The sequence below is a fragment of the Geospiza fortis genome, unplaced genomic scaffold (genome assembly GCF_000277835.1).
Source record: "Geospiza fortis unplaced genomic scaffold, GeoFor_1.0 scaffold166, whole genome shotgun sequence".
Lineage (NCBI taxonomy): Eukaryota > Metazoa > Chordata > Aves > Passeriformes > Thraupidae > Geospiza > Geospiza fortis.
In genome coordinates this window covers 8298560-8313463 of record NW_005054310.1, presented here as the reverse complement: position 1 = coordinate 8313463, position 14904 = coordinate 8298560, and the positions used below count along the sequence as shown (strand labels likewise).

Genomic DNA, 14904 nt, shown 5'->3' with positions numbered 1-14904 from the left:
CAATGGCCACATTTCATACTTTTACCAAGTTTCTCCACTATGCCTTCTCTTCCCCTTTACTTAAGGAACTAAATGTTTTTAAGAGGAATAGACAAACTATTCAAGACTTTCCATAACCATTGCTGTGTAACAATAACAACTCATATAATTTCTTCAGTAGTTAGCATTTTCTATCTTCAAAAGTAAATGTCACAAATATATTGTAACCATAAAACCCACTCATAGTTTTAATTAGACTTGTATATATATTCACACTTACTTGTATATAGAGAATGAAATGCTGACCATTTGATTTAGCTGTAGTTCCTGCTCCCCAGATATCTGATGCAGCTATCTTCAGGAAATTAGAGGTAATGACTGAAGTGTGACATAAGTGTGGCACGGTAATAACTGAAGTTTAGGAGAAGGAAAAATTTTTGTGCATTCAGGAGTGGTGACACTAGAGTATAAAAGTATCTTTGGTGTATTTTAGCTGGAATATAGCTTTTTAAAAAGTAGTTTGTAGAGTAAAAAAAAAAGATGAAATAATGATTGTTGGGGTAGCAGGTAGTTTTTGTAACAGATTGTCTCTACTTGTATAGATGCTGCTGTGTCAGCTACAATTTCTGTTGGGTTTGTAACTCAGCAGTTCTTTATGTGCTTTTAAAGAAAAAGATGGAGAAAAGTGGCAATGAGACTGCTGTTCCAGCACAGTGATGTTTTAATTGCATGTTTTTCAGCAGTGAATCATGTAGACATATCCTCTTTGTACAAATAACTTCCATTGTTTACCTGTGCATGTAGGTGATGAGTATTTGGCCATGTAATACCTAGCTATGGACAGGCTTTTCTAGTCATGTGGACTCAAAGATAATGATAACAGAATGTCTGGCTTGTCCTCAGATTGTTATAACTATGTTCACACTGTCACGATTTCTTGATGTATTTCCTCTGTTGTTCCTGGATAATTGTATTCTTCTGAATAAGTTCTGTTGCAGTGGCTTTAAGTAAAATAATAATACAAGTAGAATTATTCATTATGCTTGCTTATATGTGTTATGTATTTTTAGAAATATTTTTTGCAGATCTGTACTCAGGGTTTGTCCCCTTTTGGTTACTGTCTTATTTAGTCATTCATTTACCCTTTTACCTAATGACTTAAAGCTTTTTTTCTTGAGTTGCAATAAATCTTGAAGTATTTGGGATCTGTTTGTACTTAGCATTCATTTGGAATCTTGTTTTTTATTATTGTTTTTAAAAACAGAGGTATTGCTACACACTTGTCATGTTTTCAATTTTTTTTAGTTTGGAGATGCTGGACAAAGTTGAACCACCAACAATTCCTGAGGGCTATGCAATGTCAGTGGCATTTCACTGTTTGCTGGATCTTGTCCGTGGTATCACTACCATGATCGAAGGAGAGTTGGGAGAGGCAGAAACTGTCATTCAAACCACAACAGAGGCAACTTCATTACCAGCACAGTCTTCAGAGCAAGATTTGCTGTCTGTTTCTGACCAATCAGAGAAAGAACTAGGTATTTGAAAACGCAAACACTATGTGAAATACAACAGTTTTACCGAAAGCAGATTTTAAAATCTCATGCTTTTTGCTTAAATTTATTGCTTCTTATTTATATATAAAAACTTTCAATAAAGTGTGATTTTTTTTTAATGGAACAGCAATTCCATTTAAAAAATACTTGACTTAGTGTTAAGCCAAAAGCAGAACACTGAGATGTAAGGTCACAAGAGACAGAAATGGAGTTATGACCACGTTGAAAGAAAAATATATTTCTAGTAACAAGATAAAAGGGAATGTTTTAATGGAGAAATTTTTAGTAAGAATGCATTATATAGAGAAGGACTTCTTTAAAAGCAGAACTGCTGTGAAGTGAGGATTGTCTTTGTGGAACATATGAGTCTGTACAGGGGGGTCTGTACGTACAGAAAGACTTGTGTTTGAGCAGTGAGTTTGGCTCGTGCCCCAGGAAGCCAAGGCAGTACAGCTGAAGTTTGAGCCAAGGCACTGGGGGTGCAGAAAGGATGGGGGAGGCAGAGATCGTCATCCCAGGTGCTGCCTCGGGAGCAGGGCGCTATCCGTGGTGCTGCGGGGAAGTGAGGGAGGCATGCACATGGGCTGGGCAGCTGCCCCTTTGCTAGGCCAGTACCTTTTTCCCTATTAAATGAACGAAACAAAAAAGTTATGGAGAATTATAGATACCACGGGAGAGTATTTTTACTTCACTGCAAAATTTCAATGAGTTTCTTATCCCATATTTTTGCACTTCTGAATGTTTATTTTTATAGACAAAGATGAAAAATGGTTATATATACCATGGTGAGTTGGCTTTTGGTGGGGTTTTTTTATGCTATTTAGAAGAGGCATTACCAGGTGATTTTTTTTTTACCTCAGAAATGTTACCTTAAATGCAAGCTGTTTAAATAATACTGGTGTAAGTGTGTTTCTGTGTGCACATATATGTGGCTGTGTAAACATGCGTACAGAAACACACTTCAAAAAATGCCCTAGTAAGCATTTTGTTTATGATACAGTTGAAAGTTATTAAGGAAACCACTGTGTTTCTGCTATTAAAAAGTTTATATATTTCTTTTAAGTTAGCAGAGCTGTCTGGGAAGAAATGGTGAATGCTTGTTGGTGTGGTCTTCTGGCTGCTCTATCCCTTCTACTTGATGCAAGGTATCTGGTCTTTCATTTCTCTTGATTTTTCTAAGTTGATATTCCAAGCTATATTTTGAACTGACTTTTGATACTAGTTCAAATTGACAATTGTGAGCGTAAGTGCTGTTCATAGCATCTGAGCAATCAGGTTTGTGGCTTAGACTGAGTGGCTAAATGACACAGAAGTCCAACATAAACCTTTAATGTATTTCAATACAGAACAATTAACTGCATTTTCAAAGGGTTGCATTTAAACTATTTAAATTATCTTTATTTCTTTTTACTTTGCTTGCATATTTCAACATATTGAAGTGCTTCCAGGTCCTGATTACTGCAAGTAAGAGACTAAGTAATGTCTTGGTACTTGTTAGTACTATCTAATCTTTAAAGTGGAAAAGCTTTTTACTAGGAAATTACTGTGGTAAATTAATTGACTCCTTCAAAGAGCCTTTTGTAATCAAACACCATTTCCTGAAATTAGTTTAAAATATCTTCTCATAGTATCATTACCAAGTCACTGAGAAGTAAAGTTCAATTTTGTAGGAGGTGGTCCTGAAGAATTTAGTTGATTGGTTGTGCTTGTTCTTCAATATTTATAGTGTTAATGGATTTAAAGTATATATTCTTATGGCTTTCAGTTTTGGTTAGCTGCTTGCCTCTGTGCTCTGTATTAATTCTTGCTGAACAATGTATACTCTTTCAGCACTGATGAAGCTGCCACTGAAAATATTCTAAAAGCAGAATTGACCATGGCTGCACTTTGTGGAAGACTGGGTCTTGTAACATCAAGAGATGCCTTTATCACTGCCATTTGCAAAGGATCCTTGCCTCCTCACTATGCCCTTACTGTATTAAACAGCACAACTGCAGCTCTGTCCAGCAAATGTAAATATATACATTTTTCTTAATTCGGTTTCTTCGTATTGTCCTCTAAACCCAAGTTTTTGGGATGGGGTTCCAAAGACGTGCAGCTGTAGTATTTGGCTATATTAAAGTAAGTTCAAATCCTCAGACAGCGCCTAGATCACCTGCTTTCCAGAACTGGTTAATTTTGCAGCATTTGCTTACTGTCATTCTGATCAACCGAAAATTTCCTGAAAAATTCACATATGTCAAAAGTTCAAATTCTGAGATCTGTCTACCATTGTAAAGGTCTGCTAGGATATGTAATTAAGGCATTCAAAATCTGAAGAGGTCTCTGGGCAACTTGGATTCTAAAGCTTTGGCTAGATCCTGCATTTGTGATGTACCACAGTCTTATCTACAGTTGTCTAGTGTTGGTAATGCTTATGCATAAATGGAAGATCTAAGTTCTGGGCTCTCTACAGCCTACAAAAAGCTGAATTGATGCATCCCACATCTTGAGAGAATGTTGTAATTCATAATATATGCTGGTTTAGGATGTACTCTGTTTCTAACTTTGAAAGTGAATTACTACTTACTAAGAAAAGCAACTGAAGAATATACAGATGCATCTAACATTAGAGCTCTTAATATAAAAGAAAAATACCTTACTCTGAGAACAAGGACCAGCACCTTTACTTCAGTCCAGTGTACCAGCTAAGCATATTATTAGATTGTAAGTCTGTTAAGAAGTACACATGACTGAACTACACAGATATCTTTAAAAACAAAGAAGGGAACCTCATTTATTTTGTGTAGATTGCTCTTCTTTTTACAATTGAGTTATAAAATGGGTGTCCTGGAATCTCATATTGGAAAAATATCATGATACAGCATCAATGGCACTGTCTCATTTTCTGAGTGTACTGGTACAATGGTAGCACACAGTGATACCATTTACACACAATTACTATAAAAAACTGAGTTGAGACAGTCTAATGCTCATATCTTAATCATAAATATTTCAGTCTTGACATAAAATATATAAATATATCACAGGCAATGACTAATAGTTAGAAACAGGGATATTTGCTAGATCGTTAAATCTCTAGGACAATGTAATCTAAATATAACCAAAGGTCTCAAAGTGAGGTATGTTAAAGCTAACACTTTAAAGAAATTTTGTGGAGTATGTTTGCCAGAAGGTAGTTCTTACTACAAGTAAATACTGGATTTTAAATTTAGGCGGTTTTTTTCCTTCTCTTTTTAATTTTCCTCCAGCATATTCCATTCAGGGACAGAATGTTCAAATGATTAGTCCCTCAAGTGAGTCTCACCAGCAAGTTGTAGCAGTAGGGCAACCCTTGGCTCTTCAGCCACAGGGAACAGTTATGGTAAGTACAACTTGTAAGTGATCTTACTTTGCTTAACCACTTCTTCCTGCATCTCAGTGTGTCTCAAAACCAGGCTACAGATGCTCAGCATTCTTACAAATAATGGTGAGCTGTTCTGTTGTCCTAAGGCTTTCATTTGGAACAGTCCTGGACAGTAAAGTTATCTAATTGCAAAGAATTCTTATTCTTATTTTTTTCCTGACTTCTAGCTCTGAAGGTCTTAGCCATTCCATTTGGAAAACTCTAGATCTCAGCTGTGTTATGTGCCTGTGTGTGAAAGTTCATTTAAGATGGACTGATTTTTGTGGGGATGATGCAATTAAACTGGAGTACTTGAACCTTGTGTCTGATAACAATGTGTAACTGGGAGGAGAGGGCAGTGATCAAATCATAGAATCACAGGATGGTTTGGGGTGGAAAGGATCTTAAAGATCATCTCATTCCAACCCACTTGCCATGTGCAGGGACACCTTCCACTAGACCAGCTTGCTCAAAGCCCCATCCAATCTGGCCTTGAACACTGCCAGGGATGGGGCATTGACTATTTCCCTGGGCAACCTGGGAAGTCGTCAATGTTCCAGTGACTCACCAGCCTCAAAGTAAAGATTTCTTTCCTAATACTGAAAGCTGTTCTCTTTCAATTTGAACTCATTCCCTCTTGTCCTGTCACTACATGCTCTTGTAAATAGTCTTGCCCTGTTTTTCCTGGAAGTTCCTTTCAGGTACTGGAAGGCTGCAATTAGGTCATCCCTAAGCCTTCTCTTCTCCAGGCTGAACAATCCTGATTCTCCCAGCCTTTACTCATAGGAGGGGTGTTTTACCCCTCTAAACGTCTTGGTGGGCCTCCAACAGATCAATGTCCCTCCAGTGTTGGGGACCGCATAGCTGGATGCAGCACTCAAGTACTCCTATTCAGCTTCACCAAGATAAGGCTGAGAGAAGAAGGAGAAATACTGAACTACTTCTCAAAAAAAAATATATTTCAGTAGTGCAAACAAAATGTAATTCTAAAGCACTTCAGTAAAAATTGGAAGTTTTCTAGAAACACTATCATTATGAATGATAAAAATTGGATGGCTGTTTGGTTGTTGGTTTTTTTTTGTAGCTGACATCAAAAAATATCCAGTGTATGAGGACATTACTCAACCTAGCTCACTTCCATGGAGCTGTTCTTGGTACATCGTGGCAACTTGTCCTGGCTACCCTTCAGGTAATATTTCATGTGAGGAAATACTTATGCCTTGCTGTTATGCCTTGGTGTTTTGCTGCAATTTGGTTTTCAATTGCTCAGTGAGCAATAGAAGCAGCTCTCAGTCTTCTCATGGTGTTCTGTGAATTGCCTTGAATAAGTACTGTAGCATTTCTCTTGAGTTCTGTTTGGTGGCTAGCTTCAGTACAATGCTAATTTCTTCTCTGCCTGAAAAATGATCCTTTTGTATTTTTCAGCATCTTGTGTGGATTCTGGGACTGAAGCCTAGTGTTGGGGGTGCGTTAAAACCCGGGAGAGCTGTGGAGGGGCCAAGCACAGTAAGCATGATTGTTTGTTTTGCAGTTAATGATTATGTATTATTTTCTGTTACAATCTGTAAGATATATTTCTGTCTTTTATTCAAGGTTCTGACTACAGCGGTTATGACTGATCTGCCATCTATATCCAGTATGATTTCAAAGCTTTTTGAAAACTCACAGTAAGAAACCTTATCTTGTAATTAAAATAATATGTGTATATCAAACTTGACAGTGTTTTGATAGCTGTTATTTTTCAGGTACCTTGACGATGTCTCTTTACATCACTTAATAAATGCCCTTTGCTCCTTGTCTCTGGAAGCCATGGATATGGCATATGGAAACAATAAGGTATAAAAAAGTTGGTTTTCTCTTTTAGATGTTTTTATGAAACAGGCAGGAGACTTGTACATTTATTCTTTAATTAAGTATTCCTAATACTAAAACCAGTAATACCTTTGATGCTCTAGATTAAAAAATAAAATATGAGCCAGAGAATGTCTTGCTTTTAATGGTTGATACAGTTACTACATTCTCTGAACACCCTCGCTGCATTCCTGTGCTTTTTAAGGAATATCATGTGTTTCAATTAATAAGGTTGTGGGTGGATGAAACTTTTAAAAGCCCATGTAATTTCAGAGGTTAGGGATACTGAGTAGCACAGTATGTTCTGTGAGATGCTCGTTTTCATTTCAATTTTCTCTTACAATGTACTTCAGAGAAAGCCTGACAATTAGGTATTTAAAAACCTGATAAGTCATATTTACTTGGGGAAACCATAGTTTGTAATCATGTCAGCTTCAGTAAACAACCTTTATCCCAGAAAGGTTGAAGACCCTGTGATTGGGTAAGATTGAATATATATTCTCCTAGTCATAATCTTATCCCAGAGGAGAGTTTCTGAAAACTTGTCCTTAATCTGTTACACTAGAGATAATTAAGGCAGAGAACATGTTTTATAATATTTTGCTATTACAGAATTTAATAAGCAAAGTTTGTGTTTAAAAGCAGTTGAAAATTAGAGTAAGAAATCAGCAGAAATGGGAAGAGATAATGATTTCAGTGCAACAGTCATTTTGACTATATGTTGATTTTAAAAAAAAGTAAAATTGAATGAAGCTTATGATGAATATTTGCAGATGCATTTAATGAATGGGAAATTTATCATATTCCTGCAAAGAATTTATAGAGCAAATGAAAGAGAAATAATTAGGATATTATGAAATTAAATATTCCAGATTTTTTCACATATAGTATGAAGAGTTGCAGTGGGGAGAAGCTGTTGTGCTAGTTAGTCGTGTTACAAGGCCGGTCGGAGGGCGGGCTGCGCCAGGCGAGCCCGTACGGGACCGTCGCTGCTCGGTTTTTGTCAGCGTGCTGCCCCCGTGTGGCCGCTCTGCGGCACTGCGCTTGCCGCGGGAGCTCCCCGGCCTCCGCGGAACGAGCTACCCCTGGCAAAGCGCCTTATCGCAGCTACCTCAGTCTCATCTGCTCCAATTCCATTTTATTAAGGAACCATCACTTTTTGCTGTTGCTAAATTACTGGAAACGGGACTAGTTAACATGCGCAGGATTGAGATTCTTTGGAGACCTCTGACCGGTCATCTTCTGGAGGTAACTAAAGGCTTTTATCACTTGTACTAGAATTTAGTTTGTATTAATGAAAATCTTGTGGAACTACGTTGTTAATGTGTAATTAAAAAAATTCTAAATCATAATTACATATTTTACTTCAGGCACTTTACTTTTGCAACTTGAATGCATTATGGTTTGGATTTAAAAGTGAATTTATTATATTTAAATTACAGTATTTTAATATCTCTTGGTAACTTTCTCTTTATGGTGCTGTCACTCTTTATATGTTTTTGACACAGCAGTGTTTAAAAAGATCAAGTAATTATACTTCACATATTTCTAATTAAGTTCTAATTAAGGTAGTGCAAATTTACTATTTCACACAGTATAAATACTTAGGATGATTCTGAGATAGAATCTTCCTAGAATTGAAGCCAGGAGATTTATTAAGAAAAGGTTGTTTATTGGTTTGTTTTTTTAATATTTAAGCTAACTTCTGATTGCTTTCTTTAAGAGAATACTTAAAGTATTCTCTTAAAGTATAAAAATGTTCAAGTATAAAAACATCCCAATCCTGTTGCAATTTTTTTAGTATTTTAACTTCAACATGAAAAATATACTTTATGAAGGAAAAAACCTTACATTTTTAATTGAAAACTCAAAACAGGTGATTGAATGTAACTGTAGTTTTAATTCTTCACACAAGTATATAGGAGAATAAAATGTAAGAAAAGGGTTTGTTTTAGAGTGGGTAAAGGAGAAGGCTTTTCTTCCTCATAATTCAGAATGTATCAGATACTTCCTTAGCACCAGTGCATTGTTTCAACCAGTATCAAGGATTGGCCATATCTTTTTATGGAAGCCACATTTTACTTTATCTAGAAGAAAAAAAAATACATAGTTTCGGGTTTAAGTACTTAAAGCACAGGCATCTCTTTCTCTTGTCTATTTTTTGCCCTGCAAAACAATAAGGTTCACTGTCCACATCTTGACACTGTTTTCATCTAGGGAGCAGTCTGTTTCAGTCTGTTACCCATGCAGTGCAGATAATCTGCCACTGTTTCGTAGGAAATACAGGGTCTTTCATTTTCTTTCAAAGTGTACTGCTTTATTTCCTTTTAAACCTAAGTTGTTGAGGTACAATAAGGAAGGAGGAAACATCAAATATGATTCAATTAAACACAACCTGAGAGAATAGCTTGTTCCCTGGTTCTGGAACTGGTCATCTGGACAGAATCAGAGCATGAAGTACTTCAAATTTTCTCTTTTTATTTTATACAAATTTTTTAAAATGTAATTAAATCAGGAGAGTGGCTATTTCTTGTCCACATTTTTAAATGTTAAGCTATCTCTTTTACATTGTTCACCTTTTCAGTTTGGCTAGTGGTTGAGAGGAGAATAGTCCACCAATAAAAGGCATCAGCCTTCTTTATGAAACTGCCTTGGACTTGACTCTGGGTTCTCACACCATCAGAGCTAGGGCTGGAAGGGGGGGTGGGAATAATTATGGAGTGGCCAATGAAACTGTACACTTCCCATATTAGTGGGAGGGTAATGTATTAGATACAGCACAGTTCATACTAGCTATCTAAGAAATGAATATGCACAATGTTTGTAATTTTTATATTCTAATAAAGCAATTAGAAAAGTTGTTAGGTTTAGAAAACTTAGAGACAAAGAGAAATGAAGATATGCATTTGAAACTCAAGTTTAAAGATGCTCACTATTGCTTTGTCAAGTTTTTAAAATAAAGGGAGTGTGAGGTTTATTTTGTCTTCAATATCTAGTTACTTTTTGTATTTGAGAATATAGAAGACTCTTTCTTTGTTGGCTACTGTCATGTTCGTCACTTGATTATGTTAAGCAGTATGTGAAAATTCCAATTTTGTAGCTTTAGGTTAAGTTAAACCTGAGACTCTTAGGCATTTGTTGAAGGGTTGTTTGGTGCTTTTTAATCAATCATTATCAGAATTAGCAGTTAGTTTATTCATTTTGGAAAATTTATTTACTTGAATTATATATGTAATTTTCATTATGTTTCCTTCTGTGTCTTTCACTGCTTCCTATTGCTTCCTTATTCAGAAGGTATGTCTATCCAAAAGATAAATTTCTTTTTTTACTCTGAAGCCAAATTTTACCATTTAGAGATCTATTGTATTATTCTTATACTATTGTGTGTACATTCTAATATAATTAAAATACCAGGTTTTAATGTATTATATATGTTGGTTAAAAAAAAAGTGTCTCTAAACAAAACATTGGTGTGTTTTCAGGTCTGTCAGCATCCCAACTCCAGAATGAGAGAATGGGGAGCAGAAGCTTTAACTTCTCTCATTAAAGCAGGACTGACATTCAAACATGATCCTCCATTATCTCAAAATCAGGTAAAGTAAGTTTAAAAGCAGATGCTTTCCTCCTTCATTCTTAAAGCAGCTTTGCTATTGAGTATATAAAGTCATTGGCTGTAACACTCAGATGTAACTGTTGTGGACCACCACATGCATTCTAATGAACTAACCTCGTTCATTTTTCAAATACCTAACTAAGAGTGATGCTTGCATATTATGTCCATTTCTTAGAACAAATTATGGGTCACCCCCATGAGTGCAAAGCAATTACAAAATGTTTAGTAGTATGTATGTGATTGATTCTGTGGCAGTAGAAAATGTGTTTTGCCTAACCTTCTAAATTACAGCAGTTCAATCCATGATTAATAAAACATTCTAATATTTTGACTGATAGTCATTGGATATTTTTTCCATGCTCTCTTGAGGAAGCTGAGTGAGCATAAAGTTGCATGACACTTTTTATGCAACTGTAGTAGCATCTGTAGCTGCTTGCTGAGGAACCTGGAGAACAGGAGCCAGGAAGGTAGATTGCAAAGACCCTTTATGGTCTGAATTTGAAGATTTAGTGAGTGAGCTACTGAGTTAATTCAATGAATCTTTAATTTGTACTGTATGTTTTCACTCATACATAAAAATACTTAAGAATCAGTTAAACGTTAGCATCCTTAATATGCTTTACTGTTTACTTTTAGAGACTGCAGTTGCTTTTATTGAATCCACTAAAGGAGCTGTCAAACATTAGTCATCCTGATATCAGGATCAAGCAGTTGGAGTGTGTGCTACAGATTTTACAGAGCCAGGGTGACAGCTTAGGACCTGGTTGGCCATTGGTGCTTGGAGTCATGGGGGCAATCCAAAGTGATCAGGGGTAAGTGGTGGAAATAAAATTTTAAACTCCATAAGATAAGAACAGTAGAAAAAATTCTTATATTTTTCTTATATTTTTCTTATATCTTTCTTATATTTTTGTGCTTTATTAGCCACTTCAATAGTCATAGTTCCATTGTAATTTTTGGCTTGTGAAAAATTTTACTCAGCAAAAGTACACTTTTTAATTCTTCCTGAAGCTCACTTTATTTTACTGAATTAATCTTCCAAAAGACCAGAATATTATTCCACTCTACATCCTCCTGTAGTCAGCATGCAGTATACACTCAGCGTGCCATTTCATTTGATCTTGACCATCTGGTGGACGCATCTCTGGTGCTTGCCAATACTTCTGTGTGAATCAGCTCTTGCTCAGTTTATCTATTGTTTCTTTTTCTTCTTAAATCCTCTAGTAGTATCTAGTGTGTGTTTTCTTCTGATAGCTCTCTCTTTTTCTTTAAGTTTTCCTGCGTAAATGGTTGTTGGTAGCAGAAGGATGGAAGATTATTTACTGGCTGTAGGCAAATCCCTTGACTTACACGATTGACTCTGTTGCCAGCAGAGGTGGACTTGTTCTCTGCCCACAAGGGAAAGTGAGAGATGAAGTTTCAATGAGTATTTTTGAAATGAGCAATGAATTGAACATCTGCCTTTGTAACTGTAAGCATCAAGAATTATACCCAAACCATATTTACTGGTTTTTTAGGTGCTAGTCAAGACTAGCAGCAGGATAAGTCATCATATAACTCTAGTGTCAGTAGAATTCTCCTTGGCATAGCTCTCCTTTTGTCTCACCTTAGCTTTAGTCTTCTGGTCATATAAAAACCTAAAGCCCCTTCAAATGCTTGAAGGATTTTGCTTTTGGACCAGTATTGTTTGCATTGTCAGTAGTACCTACCAAAATTCCCAAGGATTTTGGCATTCTTGGTTGTGAGCATCCTCTTTTTTGTAATTAAGCTTCATTTGGTAGCTGTTGTTTCCACACTTGATGCAATGTGTTCCTGCATGCCTTTGGATTTTCACTGTTGTTAGTGATGGCTGAGAACCACCTCAAATTCCTTCTCAAGACAGTCTTTAGATCCCATTAAATCTCAAACCCATATCTCACTGGCTGATATCTCAAGATGTTACTAACATCTTGTGTTATATCTTAGTCTCCTCTACAAAGTATATGGAATAATCAACTACATAGCACTGTTTGTCCCCATCATATTAAGCAGAGTAGGAAAAAAAAAAAGGCATGCCTCCTTTTCCTTGAGAAAAAACTTTATTTCTTATCTAAGTTACAGCTGTGAATACAAGATGCAGATGCTATTATTGTACTTTAAATATTAACTTACTGACCACAAGACTTTATTCGCAACTGTCTTCCCTCTGATCAGTGAACATCCTGGATTCCAGGACAGAGTCCATTTACCTTCCTGGAGAACTGCTTTCCAGGTTTTTATAAATACAGAAAATGCTGTTTTGATAACCAAAAACCATACTTTGGTCACTTCTGGATTGTACAGTATTATCCTGCCAAACAAAAGGGAGCCTGTCTTCGAAGACTTTTTCAGTGGAAAGCCTCTGTTTATTTTAAGCATAGATAAAGCCCTGCACAATCTTAAGATTTCTCACTGAGCTTGAGTTTCTTCTATTTATAGTTACCTTTTCGTGGTCACCTGTAACACCAAGGAGAGCTCCACAATTTAAAGACTTGTCTCACTGTTACTACTTGCATGAGGGACTTTAAAACCTTTCTTCAAGCACATAGCAGTGTGGGACCTTAATTTGGAAAACTGTTCTGAATTTGTTCTTGTAGCCTTGCATTAGTTACTTTCACATTAGCTCAGTACTTCAAAATGAGTAGTGGAACTATACTTTGATTTCCTGCCTCCTTCTCTTTTCTCTTAGAGTCCTTGAGGGTCACATACCTCTGAAACTGTGTACTGGAGGGGGAACTGCAGCAGTTTTGGGTCTGTTTCACTTTATAGACTCCTCTAATGTGTATGGGGAAAAGTATTGTGTGAGTCTATCCTCTGTCAGTATAGCAATGATAAATGCTTTGATCTTACATGATAAGATCGATGTTTCTGTGCAGTATTCAACATATTAGAGAATTATTAGTTAAACCAGTACTGTCCACGTGAAGTTTCTTGTATATTCCTCTGGTTTCTATATCATGTTGGCTGTTACAATACAGTGGAAATGACCCACCTCTGATTTTGATTTAGGATTAATAAGAAAAACCTCATTTGTAATTCTGGAATAGGTAACTGACATGTCTATAGTCAGAAATTTTTTCCCAGGATGTATATCCTGAAGGACATCAAGTTTCTGTATTACAAAGCTTTGAAGTTATTTCTGTTGTACATTAAACATTGAAAAAACCCTGCAGTGAAATTTAAATGCAGCTTCCCTATTTGTGTTACCTACACTCCACCACTCCTTTTGATGCCTTTATTTTGTCTCTCACTGAACAAGATTTTAGTTGCAAATGGTCTTACTCTTCTGAGAACTCCTTCTTGCAAACCTGTTCTGTACTATATTTTTATGTTTGTATTCAGAATCAAATTCTGAAGGCAAAGTAATTATTAAGGATCTATTTAAGGGTAGATATTTTGAAAAGTTTTGGTCTGATATAATGTAGTATTGAAGCAAGTAAGACTACGATTATATTAGTGTGCATCTTTCCTAATAAATAAAAACAAATTTTGCCCACCTGTTTCATATACTTGAAGTAATTTGTAACTGCTGATATGAGAAACTCTTCAGAATAGCTTGCTCTTTGGGAGATTATCATGCTTAAATTAGGCTTGTCTTTTTTTTTTTTTTTTTTCCATTGTGACTTTTTTCTAATGTTCTGGCTAACACATTTGAACTAACAAGCCTTAGAACTCTAAAACAGAGAAATGGACTTCACTATGTAAAATTAGCTAAGGACTACTGGAAAGTCTAAACTTCTAACTCCACTAGGTAGTTAACATGGACTATACTACTTCATCAGAATTTTAAGCTTCAACTTAAAATTATATCTCAAAAACCCCATTTAAAGTGGTGGAAATTCTTTTCAAAAACCATTAATTTCTTTTTTTTTCTTTTTGTATTTAATAATGCTATCTCCTGAGGTACTGTATTCAAAATATTTCCATGCTCTTGAAGAAATGTGAAATGAGTGTGTGTGTGTGCTTTGTTTTCATTTTGTTTTTTTAAGAGAGTCCTTAATACGGACTGCATTCCAGTGTCTTCAGCTGGTTGTGACCGACTTCCTTCCTACCATGCCATGTACTTGTCTGCAGATAGTTGTTGAAGTTGCAGGAAGCTTTGGACTTCACAATCAAGAGCTAAATATTAGTTTAACTTCAATTGGTTTGCTGGTGAGTTTTTTATTAACCTACAGTGATGCTGCTTCAGGCTTTCATTCTTGCTTTTCTTTTTTAATGAAAACTTTTCTGTAGCCAGTTATACAAATGAAAACCACAGCGTAGCTTTTTGGGTTCTTACTGAGCTCCCATGCTGTCATTTGGAATTGTAGGTAAATTGAGGGAGCACATCTTACCTTTAATCTCCATGATTCCTGCCTTACTAAAAGAAATAATATTGCATTGTAAGCATGTTCATCAGTATCTTATTTTTAATACATTTTTTTACAAAAAATGTATTAGAATGATGAGTTAATTCTTCATAACAGGAACCTAAAAACTGAGAAAGAAGAGTAATTTTTGGACCT

At 35.8% G+C, this 14904-nt stretch overlaps 1 protein-coding gene across 2 annotated transcripts in view; it reads left to right on the top strand.

The window, feature by feature from the left end:
• MON2 (MON2 homolog, regulator of endosome-to-Golgi trafficking) overlaps positions 1-14904 on the top strand; it is a 52941-nt gene that overhangs the window by 14907 nt on the left and 23130 nt on the right. For both annotated transcript variants that reach the window (XM_005419245.2, XM_005419246.2), the window contains exons 11-22: positions 1285-1514; positions 2596-2677; positions 3363-3544; positions 4784-4896; positions 6002-6106; positions 6343-6423; positions 6511-6584; positions 6663-6753; positions 7915-8016; positions 10251-10361; positions 11018-11193; positions 14389-14551. In XM_005419245.2, the coding sequence (XP_005419302.1) occupies positions 1285-1514; positions 2596-2677; positions 3363-3544; positions 4784-4896; positions 6002-6106; positions 6343-6423; positions 6511-6584; positions 6663-6753; positions 7915-8016; positions 10251-10361; positions 11018-11193; positions 14389-14551 (1510 nt within the window). The remainder of the gene's footprint in view (positions 1-1284; positions 1515-2595; positions 2678-3362; positions 3545-4783; positions 4897-6001; positions 6107-6342; positions 6424-6510; positions 6585-6662; positions 6754-7914; positions 8017-10250; positions 10362-11017; positions 11194-14388; positions 14552-14904) is intronic.